Consider the following 19,469-nt stretch of genomic DNA (forward strand, 5'->3'; position numbering starts at 1 on the left):
GGTCTTCCACATCACTTACTACCCAGTCCTTTTAACTGGAGATGCTGTGGATTGAACCTGGGACCTTCTGCATGCAAAGTTGAGGCTTTTCCACTGAGCCACAGCCACGACCCATAAAAAAGGCAATTTAGGGGATGATCACCAGTATCATAGGATTGCTGATAGCAGGGAGTGTGCCACCAAGTGTGTGTGTGTTATGTGCCATCAAATCACTTCTGCCTTATGGTGACTATGAATTAATGACCTACAAAATGTCCTATAATTAACAGCCTTGTTTAAGTCTTAAAAACTAAAGGCCACACTTCCTTTATTGACTCAATCCCTCTCAAGGTGGGTCTTCCTCTTTTCCTATTGCCTTCAACTTTTCCTAGCATTATTGTCTTTCCAAGTATCTGCTATAGCACTTTTTAATCATAGACCTGTCTACCTGCTTTTGTTTGTCCTATGGCTCCCTTCTCCACATTTAAAGACATTCCTACTATAACTGTATTATTGTTACAGGTTATAATTTTGTTTTAGAAAATGAAATTCTGTACAACAGTATCCAGTGCATTAAACAGATTAATTTCATTCTTTCAAAATAAGGTTAAAATTAAGATTGCTATAAAGGCCAAGAATGGACCATAAAAACCTTTAAACAAATGCTTTAGAAGTCAAAAAGTGTTTTGTCCTTAGATAACTAACCCATTTTAGTAAGCTGGCATGATATAGTACAGAGGAAATATTATTTTATTAATAAACTTCAGCACTTACAGCATTGCACCCTCCCTTGTTATCCTTTGGATGCTTAGATTTACGGAAATCAGTGCTTTTAACAGCTTAGCAACCAGCCATGTTCAGGCCTGACTTATACGTATTTACCGACCCATAACCTTGCACTGCAATTCTAATCTGACATAGTAATGTCATTCTGTGCCAAAAGCGATGGGAATTTAAAACCTCAAATAATGTGTTCCACTTTATCTAAAAACCCTTTCACACAGTAAGAAATGTGACAAAAAATGGATGTGCCAGTGATTCATGCTTCCATTTTTCATTCTCCTGGGCAATGTGGAAGATGGCAACTTGTATGTCTCTGCATAGCAAGATGCTCTACAAGAGTAGGTTTCTTCAATTCTCTGTAGGAAGAGAGAGAGTGAAGAAAGCAGGCAGCCACTTAAACATTATAAATAAAAGTTTCTGAAAGATAATTCAAAATATTCACTGCAGAGAAAAGAAAAATACTCATTTCCCCCCATGTTTCTGGCACCAAAATATATACTAGCTTGAAATTCCAGGTTTATATATTAAGGTTACATAGACATGCTCAAAGAAAATAAAAGACCAGCTCAACGAATACTGATCTGAAAAAAACAAAGGCGGCACCTTTTTTATTATTTAAAAAATTCCCCCTGGCCAGCATCTTTACACATTAGCTTGAAAACTTAGTAAAGAAGTCAATAGCCTGGGGGACGGAGGCATGTTTAAGGAATATAGCTCAGGTTCACATTGTCTCTCCACACATAATCCTTTGATCAGTGAATTATTTAACAAGAAGAGCTTTTAGTTTCTTCACAACAGTAGCTTCTACAAGAAAAGCTAAAATAATCTCTCGTAAACACTGAATCCTCAGTACAGTGAACTTTGATTGTGCAGACAATAGACCTTCTGCACCTGAACAAACTATGGCAATAGCATCCTGCAAGCCTTTTCTAACAGGAAAAACTTAGTAACTAATACAATCTGAGTAACTAATATAATCTGAGTATATGAAAAAGGAGTAACAATGTATATCTCCACATACACAAAAACCAAATATGTATGTGGAATTTATGTATCTTGCAAAAACAAATGAATACCTTTCTGTGTACATTACCCAGAAGTGTGAGTCACACATAGGGATGTGCAAAAAAAAAAATTCGGTATTACACGGATTCGGAAGTATACGGGGGGGGGGGGATTCGGAATCCCCATATACTCCTGAATACCACATTCGGAATAGCCGCATATACGGTAGATGCGCGGCTATTTCCGAATATACGGCCCTATTATACCCTATGGGCCATTGAAAGCAATGGCAAATAGGGTATATTTGAAGCCACCTGGAGGGGAGAGCCCCCAAATTTGCAGGGGACCTGCAGGGGACTCACCCTCCAACCCCCCAAAGTCCCAAAAAGATTGGGCCAGGGGATCCCATTCCAGGGGCACCCAAAGAGGGTGCCCCTATTCCATCATTATACCCTATGGGCCATTGACATCAATGGCAACATAGGGCATAATTAGAGGCTACTGGGGGGGCAGGGGAACCCAGCCACAAAAACTGCAGGGAGCCCACAGGGGACTCTCCCCTACAAAACCCCCAAGTCCCAAAAAGATTGGGCCAGAGGGTCCCTGTCTTTGGGCTCCCCAAAAGGCCCATTGCCAACAATAATGGGGAAAGCCCAATTAGCCACTTCCTCACTGTAATTGTCGTGGGGAAAGTGGCTCTGGGGAGCAGGGTGTTTTGAGGAGAGCCCCCCAAACTGCTGTGCAGCTTCAGGGCACTGTCCCACACAAAACCCACAAGGCAAAAAAAAATTGGACCAGGGGGTCCAATTCCTGGGGCACCCAAAGCCAAACCTAACTTCACACCAGAGAATCTCTATAGGACCCAAATGCACTACATCCCTCTATCAACTCTATGAACCCTGCAGGCCTGGAACCAATATAAACTCAGTTGCCAATATCACTGCCACAGAAAACACAATCGGCTCAAGGTCTGCTCTGCAGACCTGGCTGCAGGAAACCCAGATGCCAGCTCTCCAGCCCTGCCCCAAACAACACGGGGAGAGCTGGCCAACCACAACAAGCCTGCTGGTTCTGGGTCTCTCACCCAGGTGCCAGCTTCCCTGCCACAGAACACACAATCTACTCTATAAAAAACAAGAAAGTGACCCAGCCCACACAGCCCACACACACCCTCGCCAACCCCCACACCAACCAGAGGTAATTTTAAAAAAACAAAACAAAACCAGTAGAATCACAAAAGGCCAAGTGTTAAAAAAGTGGCCTTTTCACCAACAAGAAAGCTCAGGCCAAATAAATCAACAACACCCCCACCCCCAGTCCCCCACCCCCAAACCAGGAAAAGGGACAACAGGAAAAAAGGCCAAGCAACTCAAGTGTTTAAAAAGTGGCCTTTCACCAATAAGAAAACTCAGACCAAATCAGTCAACAACAACACCCCCACCCCTAAAACCAGAACCAGGAAAAGTGGGACAAAAGTGGCCTTTTAAACAATGAAAATTAGGCCAAACAGCACCCCCCCCCCAATAACCTGAAGAGAAAAGTAACAGCAGCAGCACAACACAGCAGCAACAAATCAAACACTGAATACTTTTAAAACAGTAAAAAAACCCTCAACTTTTAACAATACAGGAACTTTGCCAACCCCCCCCCCCAAAAAAAACCCTTCACCCTAACCCCAAGAAATCCAAGCCACCCAAATCAGTAGAAGTAAATAGACACTGCATTTTTAAAAGTCCTCTCACTAAATTAAGATATGGGCAAATTAGCAAAAAAACCCCACCCCAGGCCCCCACCCCCAGCAGAACCTAACCCCAACCCCAAATAGGCTACCCACCCAGTACTCACCCACCCAAATTTGGGCAAGTAAAGGGACTCTAGTCCTTTTACCAACAAAAACTAAAACAAGAACCCCAAATTCTCTGGGACGCAGTCAGGCCAGCCGTCCATTAGCAGATAGAGTTGGGTGTCATCTGCATATTGATGGCACCCAAGTCCATGTCTCCTGGCGATCTGGGCAAGGGGGCGCATATAGATATTAAATAACATTGGTGAGAGAACTGCCCCCTGAGGCACTCCACAGTCCAGTGTGCGCCTCTGGGACCGCTCGCCCCCAATTGCCACCCTTTGTCCCCGATCCTCGAGGAAGGAGGAGAGCCATTGTAAGGCAGACCCCCTCACCCCTACGTCGGCGAGGCGGCGGGTCAGTAGCCGATGGTCGACCATGTCGAACGCAGCCGACAGGTCCAACAACATCAGCACCGCCACACCACCCTGATCCAGATGCCGTTGAAGATCATCTACCAGGGCGACCAGTACTGTCTCCATCCCATAACCCGGGCGAAAGCCGTATTGGCAAGGGTCTAGGATGATGAGGGGGTTCTCGCCCTTGAACTTTCCATACCGAACATGGACCAGAGCCACTCCCCAGATTGCAACCTCCCACTTCTGAACGTCCCAGACTTGGAATGAGGTTGATTTTAATTGAGCTTCCCCCCCCCAGGGGCACATTTCCCTCCTTCCCTCCCCCACACCCTCGCTTTCTGATTACTCTGAAGCAGGAGGAGGGCCTCCAAACCAGGAGATCTCCTGCCCCCACCTGAGGATTGCCAACTCTATGTAGGGGTTCCAGCCCTTAGGAATCCTTGGGAATTCACATATGCTTGTTCTGGAAATATATACAGCATTTGTCCTTCTCATGATCCTTGAGTAAACCTTAGGATCACATAGTAGCAACTGTTCATAGGGCTCTGTCCCTAATCACCACACAAACATTTTTGTCCTTTCCTCCTTTCATCAGCAAATACCAATTCTCTCTGCCCTTAATGCAGGGGTTTCCACCTGAGGATTCTTCCAGTTATTTTCTATCAAATGGAAAGTAACCATTTATCCCTGGAACTACTCATTTAATGAATGCACCTGACTATGTGCTTAGAAAGTTGGGCCTCATGTAGGGGCAGGGTTGCCAAGTCCAATTCAAGAAATATCTGGGGACTTTGGGGGTGGAGCCAGGCAATGTTTCCTCTAAGCTGTGGAGTCTTGTGAGCAAAAATTCTACTTTGTGAGCTACTGGCATTAAAGTTGTGAGCTACTGCATAAATTAGTTTGCTCTAGGGCCATTTTTTCTGAGCTGAGACAAAAATGTGTGAGCTGGAGGCTAAAAAATTGTGAACTAGCGCACACTAACTCAGCTTAGAGGGAACACTGGAGCCAGGAGACTTTGGGGGTGGAGCCAGGAACAGGGATTGAACTCCAAAGGGAGTTCTGACAATCACATTTAAAAGGACTGTGCTCCTTTTAAATGCCTTCAAGTCTATGGGAATTATTCTCCATAGGGAATAATGGAGTGTCCAGCAGACATTTCCCTCCTCCCTTTCTGATGACCCTGAAGCAGGAAGAGGGCCTCCAAACCAGGCTTAGGCAACTTCCTAAGCAGTTTGGCCAGATGTGGCCAGGCTTAGGCAACTTCCTAAACAGTTTGGCCCATGACACACCGCCCCCCCCCCCCGAGAGGCGCAACGTCATACCTGCAAAAATAGCTCCCAGGCACACATTCCAGCCACTGTCTAGGTCAGGGTGTAATGAAAAGCCCCCTACTTTTCATACACATGGACATCGTTATCACCAGTATGGTTGTCAGGGTGCCTGGAGTTTTGACTTGCACACATCTGCTCTAAGAAGTGGACTTTGCCCACGGTTGCTAAGGCTTATGTGGATACTATAAGCCTCAGCTTTGCAGCAGCATTCTACATCTCTGGATGGGTGTTAGCCAGAACTACAGACGAGCTTCCAGCTGCTCCTTGTGTGCCCAGTCTTGGCCGCTGCAGTGGAAGAAGCCACACCACCATGAACTGTACAGGCAAACAGTTTCCAGCCTGTTTCCATGAACCAAAGGCTAACACCACCAGAATCCATCTTGTTTTCCTGACTCCATATCCAACAGCTGCTTCAACTTCTACATAAGGCAATCAAGCTTAACCAGGCATGGATCCTGCCAGACTGCCTAAGCCTTTGTCTAACAGAACTCAAGACAAAGACTGGTGCCAAGAAGAAGACTGAAGAAGAGGAAGACCATCTTCAGCCACAGCCAAGTTCCATTGTATGAGCTGGGTGTTACCTAGGCCAGCATTTGATTCTCTGTTGTCACCCTTTTAGATAAGTCCATTTAGTCTTAAGTATTCCCCACCCAGTAATCACTTCTATTCTTCTTCCCAACTGTCACTTTGGAGCCTCCCCCAGGTCCTTTTCAACCTGAAAGTTTACTCAGGTACTCCTGGACCAAGCTTGTTCATTGGTCAGTCATGGGCACCCAATTAGGTACCACCAATTAACTTGCTATTGGCTACTGCAGAAGTCCAGCCCTTATGGCCACTGCAGAGCCTCCCCTTTCTCCTCCCTCATACCTCCCAGCCCCTGAGGGTCTAAGGTAGTCTATTTAACCTCTGACCCAACTCCACTCATGTGTGCATCTAGCAGTACCGCTGTCTAGATCCATCCCCAATTCTGGCCACAGTTTTGGGTCCATTTCCCCCATCCTCTTACGTCGCTATTGGAGCCTTCTTGAAGACTACGATAGGTAAATATCACGCTGTTTGTCTACCCATGTGTTCCTCTATATCTCTCTATATATTTCCTAGGACTGTATGTATGATTGTATGAGTATTCTATCTTGTATGTGTGCCTATATTTTCTAGAATAAATTGTAATTGTTTTACTTAATTAGAGTCCCTATTATTTTAAGCATTACTCTCTGGATGGTTAATCTTGTATACATTGGAAAAAGATCCCTAGTGAGCCAGGTGCCCACCTGACTAATTCCCCATCCTCATTTTGAGGGCATTTCGGCTTACAAGGGAACTCCTGCACTTGGCACTTCCTGCTTGTCTGCGCATGCCTCTGCCCGCCAGCCTGCCTTTGGCAGAGTCTCTCCAATGTTTAAATTTTTATATTCTGTGTATTTTTATCTGAATCTATTATGCCATTAAAGGTTTGGTATGGTATGGTATGGCAGAGTCTCTGACAGCAGAAGGGAGTGGGGGGATTGACGGCCTCTCAGGCACAGGCTTTCCACCCCCTTGCCCGGTCACGTGCAATGGGCTGGCCAATCCCATGGTCCCACATGAGCCTGCACTTCCCCCACCTTGGCAGCGAGCCAATGGCGTGCGCCTGGATGGAATCACCATTGCGACGGGTTGTCTCTCGCTTGTCAGGCCGCTCTTCCCTCTCCAAGTGTGGCATAATGTCTCCCCTTTGGAAGCCAACGAGTGGCGCCGTAGATCCGCCCATGCCCAAGCGGCCAGCCACCACATATGTCTGGGTTTGGCTGCCCATGTGTTATTCAGTATGTGTGAAAGCTAGGATCAAATTCTAAAATAAGAGAAGGGTTCAGAACCATTGGAGGGGTTCCATTTCCAGGGAAAAGAACCTCACAATTGACACTGCCCACAATGGTGCATAACAGAAACACTGAGGGAGCGACCAGAGTTAAAGTGGCTACCATAGTGCAGTAACCCATAAAAGGTAACAGAGAAAAGCCAGAAATATGTTTTCTCTCCAGCCATAATTCTACATGGAAGTTAAGAACCCAGAAAGTCTTTAGCATAAATTACTAACCCTAAGGATTAATATTATATTATATGTTAAAAGTGAAATGCAGAAACTATACCAGATTTTCTTAAATAAGGTTTAGTAAACTACCCAAGCATCAATAATTAAGTTCACCACGGAAGTGGTTTCATAGGATTTTTTAAAAATAAGTGATTGTAAGACCAACCAAGGTTATAAACATAGACATGTTTTCCCTTCACATAAACTAACTCTGAAAGCTTAAGAGGATTGTTTGCTTAGCCCCTAGCATTACATGGGGCTATAAATCTGAAGGGATTTTATCATCTATTTCATTGGATGTTCTGCCTGAAAATCAATGGCATGATAAGACAAAAAATATGGAGTGTTGCTTTACTCATTTGCTGAAGGAAAAATCAGTTTCATTACTCTTTCCCTTAGCTGTTGACATTTGCAGAAATATTAATGGAAAAACATAAGGCGGACATATACCTCATTTTATGTAAATTGAATTTGCCATGAAAGGTGTCCAAGATTTCACATTTCTCTGAGGAGGTAGCAGATTTGGACAAGCTGGTCCTTTTACTTCCTGGTTGAAACCTTTGCTCAAACTCAGCAGAACTGTTTTCCCAAGAATCATCATCTGTGGTGAAATCTGTGTTATGAACAGCCATGCATGTTAACCTGCAAAACATTATTGGCAAACATCAGTGCACACCACTTTTTAAAACCAGACCCGTCAGTAGTATTAACAACCTGGGACACAGCAAAGATTAAGGATACTACACTTTTGAGAACAGAACTATGCCCACCACAATTCAGCAATGAGCTTACCTAGTAAGGTAGAAACCCAAATGACCAGAGAGTAAATTGCCAGCTCTAGGTTGAGAAATACCTGAATATTGGAGGAGTGGAACTGGAGAGGGGCCTCAGCTGGGTTTAATGCCATTGTGTCCACCTTAGGGTTGTCAGGTCCCTCTTTGCTACCTATGGGGGATGTGGGGTAGAGAGATTTGGGGATGGAGTCTGGGGAGGACAGGGCCCCATGCCATGAGTCTACCCTCCAAAGCATCCATCTTCAGGGAAACTGATCTCTGTAGTTTGGAGCTGAGCTTTAATTCAGGGGGATCCCCAGGTTCCATATGGAGTCTGGCATCTTTAAAGCAGCCATTTTCTCCAGGGGTGCTGTTTCATCTGAAGATCAATTTTCATTCCAGGATGTCCCCGGGCCCCACCTGGAGATTGGCAACAATACAGGAAAGAATTCTGGGATGAGAAAACAAGAAGGGACCTGTAGAAAGAGTTTATGGAATGAATTGTGCATTGATTAAGTACCTTTTAAGAGCCCCATGACGCAGAGTGTTAAAGCTGCAGTACTGCAGTCCTAAGCTCTGCTCACGACCTGAGTTCAATCCCCGGCGGAAGCTGGGTTTTCAGGTAGCCGGCTTGAGGTTGACTCAGCCTGCCATCCTTCCAAGATCAGTAAAATGAGTACCCAGCTTGGGGGGAAAGTGTAGCTGACTGGGGAAGACAATGGCAAACCACCCCGTAGAAAGTCTGCCATGAAAATGTTGTGAAAGCAACGTCACCCCAGAGTCGGAAATGATTGTTGCTTGCACAGGGGACTTTTCCTTTCCTAAGTACCTTTTAGGAAGAAAATTAGTTTCACCATCTTTTCTGGTGAAGTAGTATTTCCTTGCTATGTTTTTACACTACTGATATTAGTACACCAATTCTTAGTATATAAATTTATTTATTTAATGTCTTTCCTAAAGTTTTGAAATTACATTGCCCACACTTTAGCCACTACTGTGGAACAGGAATCTTCTCATTTGCTTCACAGTAGAGCAGCAACCAAAAACATATTGCATTCCATAAGAGTGTGGGGGTGGGAGAGCCTCTCTCATAACTAGCATTAAGATGAACAACCTTGACGTGAGTGCTTAGCAAGGCAATCTGTATTTGTCTAGGATCAGTTAAAATGTTCTCAGTGTGCTTCAAGCTGATCTCCTGATAAATTCTTTCATTTCAAGAGAACACTGTTCTAGAAGAAACAAAAATCACTTCAAGCTGAGGAAATTTATGCCTGATACAAACCATATTTCTTTTTAACAAGCCCTTAACGTGCTTTTGCTCATGTTGTCTAGAGGTCCTTTGCATGAAGGATGTTGAAAAGCACTTCATTGTGACAACATTCCAAATGGGGTTTATAAGCCTATGAACATTATCTGCTAAAGCAGATAGAGCTGCCAGTCTCCAGGTGGGGCCTGGAAATCTCCTGGAATTACAACTGTCTACATCGATCAGCTCCCTGAAGAAAACAGCTGCAGTGGAGGGTGGACTGTACTGCATTACACCTTGCTGAGGTCCCTCCCCTTCCCAAATCTCCAGAAATTTCCCAATCCAAAATTGGCATCCCTATACCACATACTCTTAGTGGCTCTGGTGGTCCTAGCACGGAAAGTTTCCAGACCATCACTCACAGTATGAGACATATATTATTCCCTTCTCAAATGCATGTAGCACCACCATGCAGAAAAGATTTTCAGAATGGAGACTCTAAGTCTACAAAATAGGCAAAAAGGACATAAAATCAGAGATGTGCAATCAGAAATTTACCATTCAAGATTAACACATATTGAGACCTTAACGTCAAATACAATTTTCCTACCCATTTTCTTCAGAAGAAACTTTCAACAGAGGTGTTCTTTCTGTAAAAGAGCTGTCTTTAGATCTTGTGCAGAAGAATTTGGGCAAACTAAAATGGTACCTTTAAAAACAAAGAAAACAAATAGTTAAGCGTAACTGCAATCACCTCCTAAAACGATATATTGAAGAGAGTATATTAACTCACTTGATATTAGACTAAGTTACTTCCAGGGGTGTGCAACTGCTAGGAAGCGAAATTATGTCAGTAGTTCACTTTGGACTTTTTATGATTTAAGGAAAACTAGGGTTGCCAGCCACTGACAAACACCTCAAGTTCTGTGGAGGCTAGGGTTGCCAATCTCCAGGTGGGACGAAATGAAACAAACCACTCTGTGAAAAATGCTATTACAAAATATAATTCAAACAAGAAAAAGTGCATTTCAGCAACCTCATAATTTTACATACTGCATGTGCATATTTATGCACATATATACACCATTGTGCAAAAAGTCCAAAACATCATAAGTCCAGAAAAGAGCTCCAATGGACCACTAGCAGAGTAAAGCCCGTTTCGGACCGCCAGGTCCTTCCTCCAGGGAGCATCTTGCAAAACATGCAGGATACGTATAGAAAATATTCACAATGTTCAGTTCTTTCACAAATTCATGCATAATCGGAATGCTGCTGCCTACATCTGGTCAGCAAGTTAATTGGGACGCAATTAAGAAGAAGATGATGATGATATTGGATTTATATCCCGCCCTCCACTCCGAAGAGTCTCAGAGCAGCTCACAATCTCCTTTACCTTCCTCCCCGACAACAGACACCCTGTGAGGCGGGTGGGGCTGGAGAGGGCTCTCACAGCAGCTGCCCTTTCAAGGACAACTCCTACCAGAGATAAGGCTGACCCAAGGCCATGCTAGCAGGTGCAAGTGGAGGAGTGGGGAATCAAACCTGGCTCTCCCAGATAAGAGTCCGCACACTTAACCACTACACCAAACTTGCAGACCAGATGGAGGCAGCAGCATTCTTTTGGATAGCTCTGCCCAACTAAATTCCTTTGGATAGCTCTCGTCTTGTCTAAGGAGGCTGGGATTTCCTTACTGCAGGCTGATGATGTCATCAGCCAACAACACAAGGCTGTTGCAGGTGCTAACTGCTGCTGAAGCCAGTCTCTGTCTAAACTGAACCTGGCAGCAAGGCATGGCTCAGGTTCAAACTCATTTCCAGTTCTTGCAGCAGCTCTAAGGCCAAGGGTGTCAGTAGGGTGCTAGCTTGGTCCTGGGTGCCAGCAGCAGCACTGGGCCCAGGACAGCCTTTCCTTCTGGTGGAACCAAGTCAAGTGACACATGAGGCCTCGGCAAAATTGTTGGATTTGACTGCCTGCTCCTGGCCACCAGGGGTCATCTAGACTCACTGAAAAATATCCCTGGGTGTTAAAGGTGGATCCCTTATCTTAGCCTGACAACCTAACTGCTTGTTCTCAGATATAACTGTATTAAAGCTGGGGTGCAGGAAGAACTTTTGCTTCAGATAATTGTTAAAAGAGGATTTAAAAGTTGAATTAGATATCTACTATTTCTTAAATAATTTGGTGCCAGAGTTGGTATATTCTCCTTTCAGAAGAGATGCAAGATACTGATTTAAATCACAAGTCATTGCTTTAAAGTCACATCTCCAGTATCAGTGACACAAATCTAATTAATGTCGGTGGAAGTCTCAGAAAAGTGAGCTAAAAAAACAGATTGAAAAAAGGGACTGAGCAGCAAGCTGATTCAATGTAATCGTCGTCCTCAACATTTCGTATTTATTTATGGAACAACCAGAGAACTGGCAACACAGGCATTCAGTGTTACAAAATGTGCTGGTTATAAAACATTCATACTCAAAACTCTTCTCTTCCCAAGTTCTCCCAAGTAAATTCCCAATTATCAAATTCTGACGTCCCTACACATACCTAGTACATATTATAGGCCTTCAGGTTTCCAGTCACACCATACCATGGTGGTATTTTTTTCCCCCTCCTCAGACTGAATGGTCTAAGGACATATCACATTATTTATCCCTACTCAGTGAAATGTTCTGAAAGCCCTAGAGCCTCAAATTAGATCCAAGAGAGCAGTTTGTTGACTAAAATTCTGAAGATTGAATGTCATTTCACCAAGAACACTTTGAGTAAGAACTCAGAGTGCAAACATATGTCTGCCAATATCATGGGCTTCATACAGAAAGTGTAGCAGGGAAATAACGAGGCGCACATTACTGATTGAAAACGAGGTATTTTACTATTTGGCACCAATAGCAAGGTTCATTTGAGCATCAAGGCTGCCAAAAATAATGAACCCCGCATACTTCTCAGACCATCTGCTTTAAGCAAAAGCAAACCTGCAGGTTGGCCCCTTACACATTATCTGATTCACTTCCCCCCTCCCCTTTCTCCCTGGTAGTTTTCCAGTGTGTCTGCTTATCTATTCAGCAAGGAGTTTCCTTATAGAAACGTGTCTGCCATCAATACACATCTGTCACTCACACCCATTTGGGCTGTCTGGTTTTAACAGTTTAGCAGAAGCTCCTCTGAGGGGCCTCTTAACAGTCACTCTAAATGTTGCATCAGACATTCTCTTTTGAAGGCACAACCATATTTTCAATTATTATTATTATTATAGGGGTGTTCATAATTATTCAGGGGTCTCCCCTTCAAAAGTCCTTACAATGAATTCCAAATGGGACAATTTGCAATAAGCAAGATGAGAAGAAATGCACTCTCTAGTATGCTCAAAGACAGATTATAATTATGTCACATGTTCTAATCTGAAATAATAGGTCCAAGATCTGAAGCCAAACAAATAATGCTCCTTTCATAAGCAGGATACACACAAGTCTGAAAAGTTCCCTGCGTTGATTTTCTTTTAACTGTCTTGCATGTCTTTTTTTTTCAAGTTAATGCAGGGTACTTCTGTTAGAGGGCAGAAAGTACTACCTATAGATTAAATGCATGAACTGTATAAACTGCCCATATTTCTTGCTGTATGGAGATATTCTGTTTTCTAGCGAAATGGACTGGAACAAATATTTCTGGCTCTATAATCTTTTTTAATACTGTTATACAACTACGAACAGATTTCTAATGGCAACCTCCTGAATACATGTTACTATTAACATGTGATAAAAACATGAGTTCTTTAATAGCTGGGGGGGAGTTGAGGGTATAGAATTTATCATTTAAAATAATTGTTTTCTGTAAATTTGCCTGACAAGTGTGGGGCACAATTATTGCCGTTTATAAAGCTTTAACTGACCCCAAGTAAAAAAAAAAACCCCAACAATACTGGAACTTTTAAAAGGGCCTTTTACTGTGGTATATTTTAGACAAGAGGCATGAAAAGAAAAGGGATTTTCTTGACTTCTTTTAATGAAAGAATACAAGCTTTCAATCTCTACAGTGTTTTATCTATTTTGTACTATCTCTTGTAAATTGAAGCAAACCTAGCAATCCTATGCCCGTGGCAAAACAAAAACAAAAACACTACCATTCTGTAAAATATCTATTTTTAAAAAATCTGAACAACTTTGACAATCTGCAGAACTTTTTCCTCATAAAGAACACCAAAACATCTGGTAAACACAGGCCTGTTTCCCTATTCCTTCTCCCCTTTCCCCCACTCCACCTTGACTGGACTGGACAATTAGCACAATTCATTTTCTCAGGCATATTCATTAACATCAGGTCCGTGATTTTCTGTCTCAGGATTGCATGATGAAAACAGCTGTCAATGAAGAGGATTGGTTTTCACATGTCACTGGCATAACTGAAGAGGTAAAGTTGTTCCTATCACTCCTAGAAAGATTAAAATCTGAATCTATCAGAGCTTGCTTATTTAAAAAAAAACCTGCAAAGAACACATTACATAAATCAACTATTGTGGGTGAAGTAATCATCCTAAGAATTTAGAAAAAATACATTATTTCTGGTTTATGTAGGATACCGTGGGCTTTTCTACTGCATAACACATCCTACAAACAAGAGACAAATAATATACTTTACCTCACCTAATAATCAGAAAATATGCCTCTGTGGGTGTACTATTCAGGGTCAGCTCTATATTCAGGTCACCTCAAGAAGCAGATTTGGGGGCAGCAACCTGCCATCTTGCTTATCACCAAGGGTTGCCAGTTCCCACTTGGGAGCAGGGGATCCTCTGGTTTCGAGGCCCTCCTCCCTCTTCAGGGTTATCAGAAAGTGGAAGGGGCTTGAATGTCTGCCGGGTATTCCATTATATCCATGGAGACCATGGGGTATAATGGAGAACTGATCTGTGGGGGGACTGTTTTTTGAGGTAGAGGCACCACATCCAAAACAGCCCCCAAAGTTCCAAAAAGTTTGGACCATGGGATCCAATTCTATGAGCCTCAAAAGAAGGTGCCCCATCCTTCATTATTTCCAAATGGTGGGAGGGCATTTAAAAGATGTGCAGTCCCTTTAGATGTGATGGCCAGAACTCCATTCAGAGTTCAATCGTGCTTGTCACACCCTTGTTCCTGGCTCCACCCCCAAAGTCCCCAGATATTTCTTGAGTCTGACTTGGCAACCCTATTATCATCAGCTATCTGTCTACCTGCCTAAATGACATCTCCTCCCAAAAGCCAAATGAGATCATCCTTCTTATTTCCTTCTGTTCCCATACTTTCTCAAAAATATCTAACCATGCATGCTAGTTCCCAAACTCCCCAGAGACCTCTTCTCATGAGACTTCGGATGCCATTTCAGTTCCCTGGAAAGTCAAACTCTTGAAAGTAGTAAGTGCCTGATTTGGAGGTTGGACTCTGCGGATTTATATTTGGCTCCTCTCCCCAAAACCTATCTGCTTCCAATTTGGCCACAATATCTCCAGGAATTTTCCAGCCTGGAACGGGTAAGCCTAATCAGGCCTAGTCCCAATGAATCCTCCCCTTAAAGGTTAAAATAGGCCTGGAAAGGGCCTTGCCCCCTTCCCCTGGATTTTTAATCACTGAAACCCAGCCTCGGAATGTTGTGGTGGCCTAACAGCAGCCACTGAGGCAGTCCATTGCTTAAAGCTACAGGCACTTTTATCATTTTTGCATTTTTTAAACTCCTCAATGTATATATATATTTAGATTTCATAATTTTCTACAACCATGCAGCCTTGTTCAGGTTTGCAGAAAGATTTGTCTTGCCCATTCACAGCTCCAGTCACCAGATTTAAGTATCCAAAGATTCGGATGACTTTGCTATTAGAATAAAAGGAACTAGCCTGAGACTTTTTATAAATTGAGTCATTGTGACTATTTGGATGGAACCCAAAAACTGAGACTCTAATGGGGCAAGAAGAAGGTACCATCAAGTCACAACCAACTCATAGCAACCCCATCCCAGGCAAGAGATGAGCAGAGGTAGTTTGCCATTGCCTTTTTCTACATAGCAACCCCAGTCTTCCTTGGTGGTCTCCCACTAGGGTTGCCAGCCTCCAGGTGGGGCCTGGAAATCTCCCACTTTTACAACTGATCTTCAGCTGGTAGAGCTCAGTTCCCCTGGAGAAAATGGCTACTTTGAAGGGTGGACTCTACGGCATTGTACCATGCTGAAGTCTCTCCCATTTCCAAACCCCACCCTCTCCTGGCTCCACCCCCAAAGTCTCCAGGTATTTTCCAACACAAACCTGGCAACCCTATCTCCCACCCAAGTACCAACTGTGGCTGACCCTGCTTAGCTCCCATGCTCTCATGATCCCAGGATAAACTGGATTATTTTGGCTACTCCCTCACGTACTGGATCCAGTTCATTAATTTAATTTAGTTCATATCAGGAAGGCACTGAGATACAGTACCTAATTTACTTTCCTCTAGTCTCCACCATGAGGATTCAAAGCAGCTTGCATTGTTCTGCTTTCCTCCATTTTGTCTCACAAGAACACTGTGAAGTAGATTAAGCTGAGAGTGAGACCCAGGATAAGGAGGCGTAGGGGCTTTTAGGCAAGGAAAAGAAGAAACAGGGGTGGTGAGATGTCCCCTGCAAATTTTGTAAGTTCCCTCATGTCCATTACTAATTATTTGATTTTTTTTTTTTTAAATGCTACACTCTTGGGTTTGCCTTTGGTTAATATCACTGGGTGTCTGGCATTGCATTCCTAAACAGAGTTTTGCTTTTTCAAAGTCCATTGAGATTGTAGTAGAAAGGAACATACCTATCCTTCTTCTGATCACCCTTCATTCTTGCTCTGTAGCCACTAGCCAGCACACAGGAAAGTACAATACTTCCACCAACAGGCTTCTTTATAGGTTCCAGCTGGGAGAAATCATTTACAGGTGGGACCAATAAATATGCACCCAGTGGGAGGCTGCAACCACAAGACCTAAGTGAGGTCCCTCCTACAGAGGCTTTGAGAGAAAAAAGAAACTAGGGTTCACGTAAAGGTATACACACACACACACATATATATATATATATATATAGATACACACATACATCATACAGGCCAATGAGCTCAGAAAGTGTGACTGTTTAGGACTGCATTGCAAAATTCTAGTGTTCAAAGAGTGTGGGGGGGGGAGACCTCTGTTCACTGGCTGAATACTGGTATAATTTTATACACTTTTATTGCACCCTGCCAGCTATATTTTTTCTGAACTAACACACAGACCCCATTCTTTAGTTTTATCATCGTGTTTCCTTATCATGAAATCTGAAATCTTTAAAAAAAATTATTGGCGGTTAAAAGCTCAAAATAATAGCAGCACCTGTACCTTTAAGAAGAAAATACTCTCTGCAGCAAGTATTGTGGAGATTGCTAGGTAACTACAACAATACTGTGAGTTTTCACACCATGGTTTTTGTCTCTAAAAGGCAGGGGAGGATGAGCAGGTGGGCCATCTCCAGATCTAGCTTGCTACTATTCAACAGGAGCCACCACACAAAAATCAGTGTGGATCAGTGGGTAGGGTTTCAGACTAGGAGTGGGGAAGATCCAAGTTCAAATCCCCACTCTGCCTTCATTCAGTGATAGGGTTGCCAAGTCCAATTCAAGAAATACCTGGGGACTTTGGGGGCAGAGCCAGGAGACTTTGGGGTGGAGCCAGGAGACATTGGGGGTGGAGCCAGGAACAAGGGTGTGACAAGCATAATTGAACTCCAAGGGAGTTCTGGCCCTCACATTTAAAGAGACAGCACACCTTTTTTAAATGCCTTTCTTCCATAGGAAATAATGAAGGATAGGGGTACCATCTTTTGGGGCTCATAGAATTGGACCCCCTGGTCCAATCGTTTTGAAACTTGGGGGGTATTTTGGGGAGAGGCACTAGATGCTATACTAAAAATTTGGTGCCTCTACCTCAAAACATATTCTCCTCCAGAGCCCCCAAAACCCGTGGATCAATTCCCCATTATTCCCTATGGGAATCGTTCTCCATAGGGAATAATAGAGTACCCAGCAGACATTTCCCTCCCCCCACCACGCTTTCTAAAGCAGGGGAAGGGCCTCCAAACCAGGGAATCCACTGCCCCCTCCCTCTCTCACACACACAAATACTTACTGGTTCTTGCTCCTGCAGAACTTTACTTGATCTGAAAACAAAAGCAAAACAAAGGGAGGGGCCGTTCTCCAAAGCCCTTCCTGCTCAGCCTTAAAGGCACATATTTTAAAAACGGACCTGCAGGAGCTCTAAAACTACATGGTGATTGTGGGGGGCAGGGCTTCCCCCACCGGCCAGCTGCCTGGGGTCGGGGAGAAGCCTGTAAAAACAGGGGATCCGCCGCTGGGACCTGGGGATTGGGAAGCCTATTCAATGACCTTAAACCAGTCAGTCATTTCCAGTCTAATTTACTTCACAGGGTTGCTGTGAGGATAAAATGGAAGCCAGGAGAATGATATAAGTCACTTTAGGTCTCCACTAGGGAGAAAGGTGGGGGTGTAAATAAAGTAAATAAATAAATACTGGAGATTGTGGGGCAGATAAAAGGTAGGTTGTCTTGTGAGTGGGAATGAGTAAAGGAAGCAGGGAAAGGAGACAGGATATAGGGGGCTGCCTGGAGGAGGGAAAAAGGAATAGTTGGGGAGGGGAGATTCAGGGGAAAATGAGATGTCCTCAAGTTCTTGTAGGTCCCCTACTTGTAGGTTTCTATAAAGCATCATGATACATACCACTGAAAAATTCATCAGAAGCCCTGATGTCTTAATGTTTATCAGTGTACATCACACTGAATCTTGTTTTCTATTATGTCCATGCATACAATTTGGAGACATCCACTGCCAGTCTTCACAGTCCACATTGTACTAGATATATTAAGTGATACAAAAGGATTAAATCATCTCTCTAGGCAAGAAAGAACTGTTGATCCATCTGTAATTTCAGAAAAGAGCACTAAGCAGCTGCACCTTTTCCCCAGTACAACCTTCCTCCCAGCTGCTGTTAGCCCTGGGGAGGAGAAAGAAGTGGCAACCCTGCACATTGATGTGTAATATCTTTTTAAAAGCAAAAACAAAGTGCTTGGATCTTGAAGACTAAATATTGCCCCATCCCACATCACACTCCAGTTAGACTTACTATGTTGCAACCAAAGCTCCCTCCCTCGCTACTTCAGCCCCCACTTTCCCTCAGTGGAGCAACAGGAGCAAAACTGAGTGGGCACAGCATTGTGCGATGTTCTGGGAATTCCCCATATCTCTACATTTTTTACCATAGAGATCTGGGAAATTCCTAGAGCATCACAATATGCCTTTTCCCCAACTCTCTGCCCCTCCAGTTGCTCCTCTTCCTCACCACCCATTGCTGGTTGGCAACTCTAAACTCCAGTGCTTGAAGCCACCACCACCACCACCCCCATCTAGTCTGACTGACTTCTGGTTTCAGCATTCAGCTGGGAGAGAAAAAGAAACTGATCACAACAAGGAAAAGCAGGACAGGGGTTGGCTGCCCTTGCTTATGCACTCCAAATACCTCACCGCATCTCATTCAAGTATCATGTCAGGAATGAGGGGAAAGCTCTCTCACAAGTCAAGTCATATCTGTTTATCCTTGCCATATCTGCTATTTTGATATTCTATACAACTGGGATTCTCTTCCTACAAGCTTGACGTTTAGAAGACAAGATTCAAAATTACCCTTCTTGGGGGAGGGAGTCAAAAAGTGATACTGCAAGTAGAGTTGCCAGGTGTCCAATATTGTCCCAGGCAGTCCAGTTTTTTCACTCACTGTCCAGAACAAAAGCTGAAAAAAAAATTAGGGTTGCCCGGGCCAGTAGATAGCAGACTGGGAGAAGTGCAGGGAGGCAGGTGGAGGAGCTTGGCCTGCTCTGGCAGCCCTTGCCAACCAAAGATGGCTGCAGGCCCAGGGAAGGAGTCCAGCAGGTGAAGAAGGTGGCAGGGAGAAAGTGCAAAACAGCAGCTGTGGACTGTAAGCTTTGATGCTCCCAAGTAAGGAAAAAGAAAGGGAAAGTGGTGGTTTTCTTGTTTCACAGCAGCACAGGTGGGGATCTT

At 43.8% G+C, this 19,469-nt stretch overlaps 1 protein-coding gene across 2 annotated transcripts in view; it reads right to left on the bottom strand.

Moving 5' to 3' along the window:
• The window catches only part of OCA2 (OCA2 melanosomal transmembrane protein), a 289,009-nt gene that overhangs the window by 219,001 nt on the left and 50,539 nt on the right, over positions 1 to 19,469 (bottom strand). The window contains exons 1-3 of one of the 2 annotated variants that reach the window (XM_060233871.1): positions 16,182 to 16,320; positions 10,001 to 10,099; positions 7,822 to 8,013 (exon numbers count right to left, since the gene is read on the bottom strand). In XM_060233871.1, coding sequence (XP_060089854.1) covers positions 7,822 to 8,013; positions 10,001 to 10,099; positions 16,182 to 16,207 — 317 coding nt within the window. In that variant the 5' untranslated portion in view covers positions 16,208 to 16,320. Of the gene's footprint in view, positions 1 to 7,821; positions 8,014 to 10,000; positions 10,100 to 16,181; positions 16,321 to 19,469 lie in introns of those variants that run through there. The other variant, XM_060233870.1, reaches the window with a different exon arrangement.

The sequence above is a fragment of the Heteronotia binoei genome, chromosome 3 (genome assembly GCF_032191835.1).
Source record: "Heteronotia binoei isolate CCM8104 ecotype False Entrance Well chromosome 3, APGP_CSIRO_Hbin_v1, whole genome shotgun sequence".
Taxonomy (NCBI): Eukaryota; Metazoa; Chordata; class Lepidosauria; order Squamata; family Gekkonidae; genus Heteronotia; species Heteronotia binoei.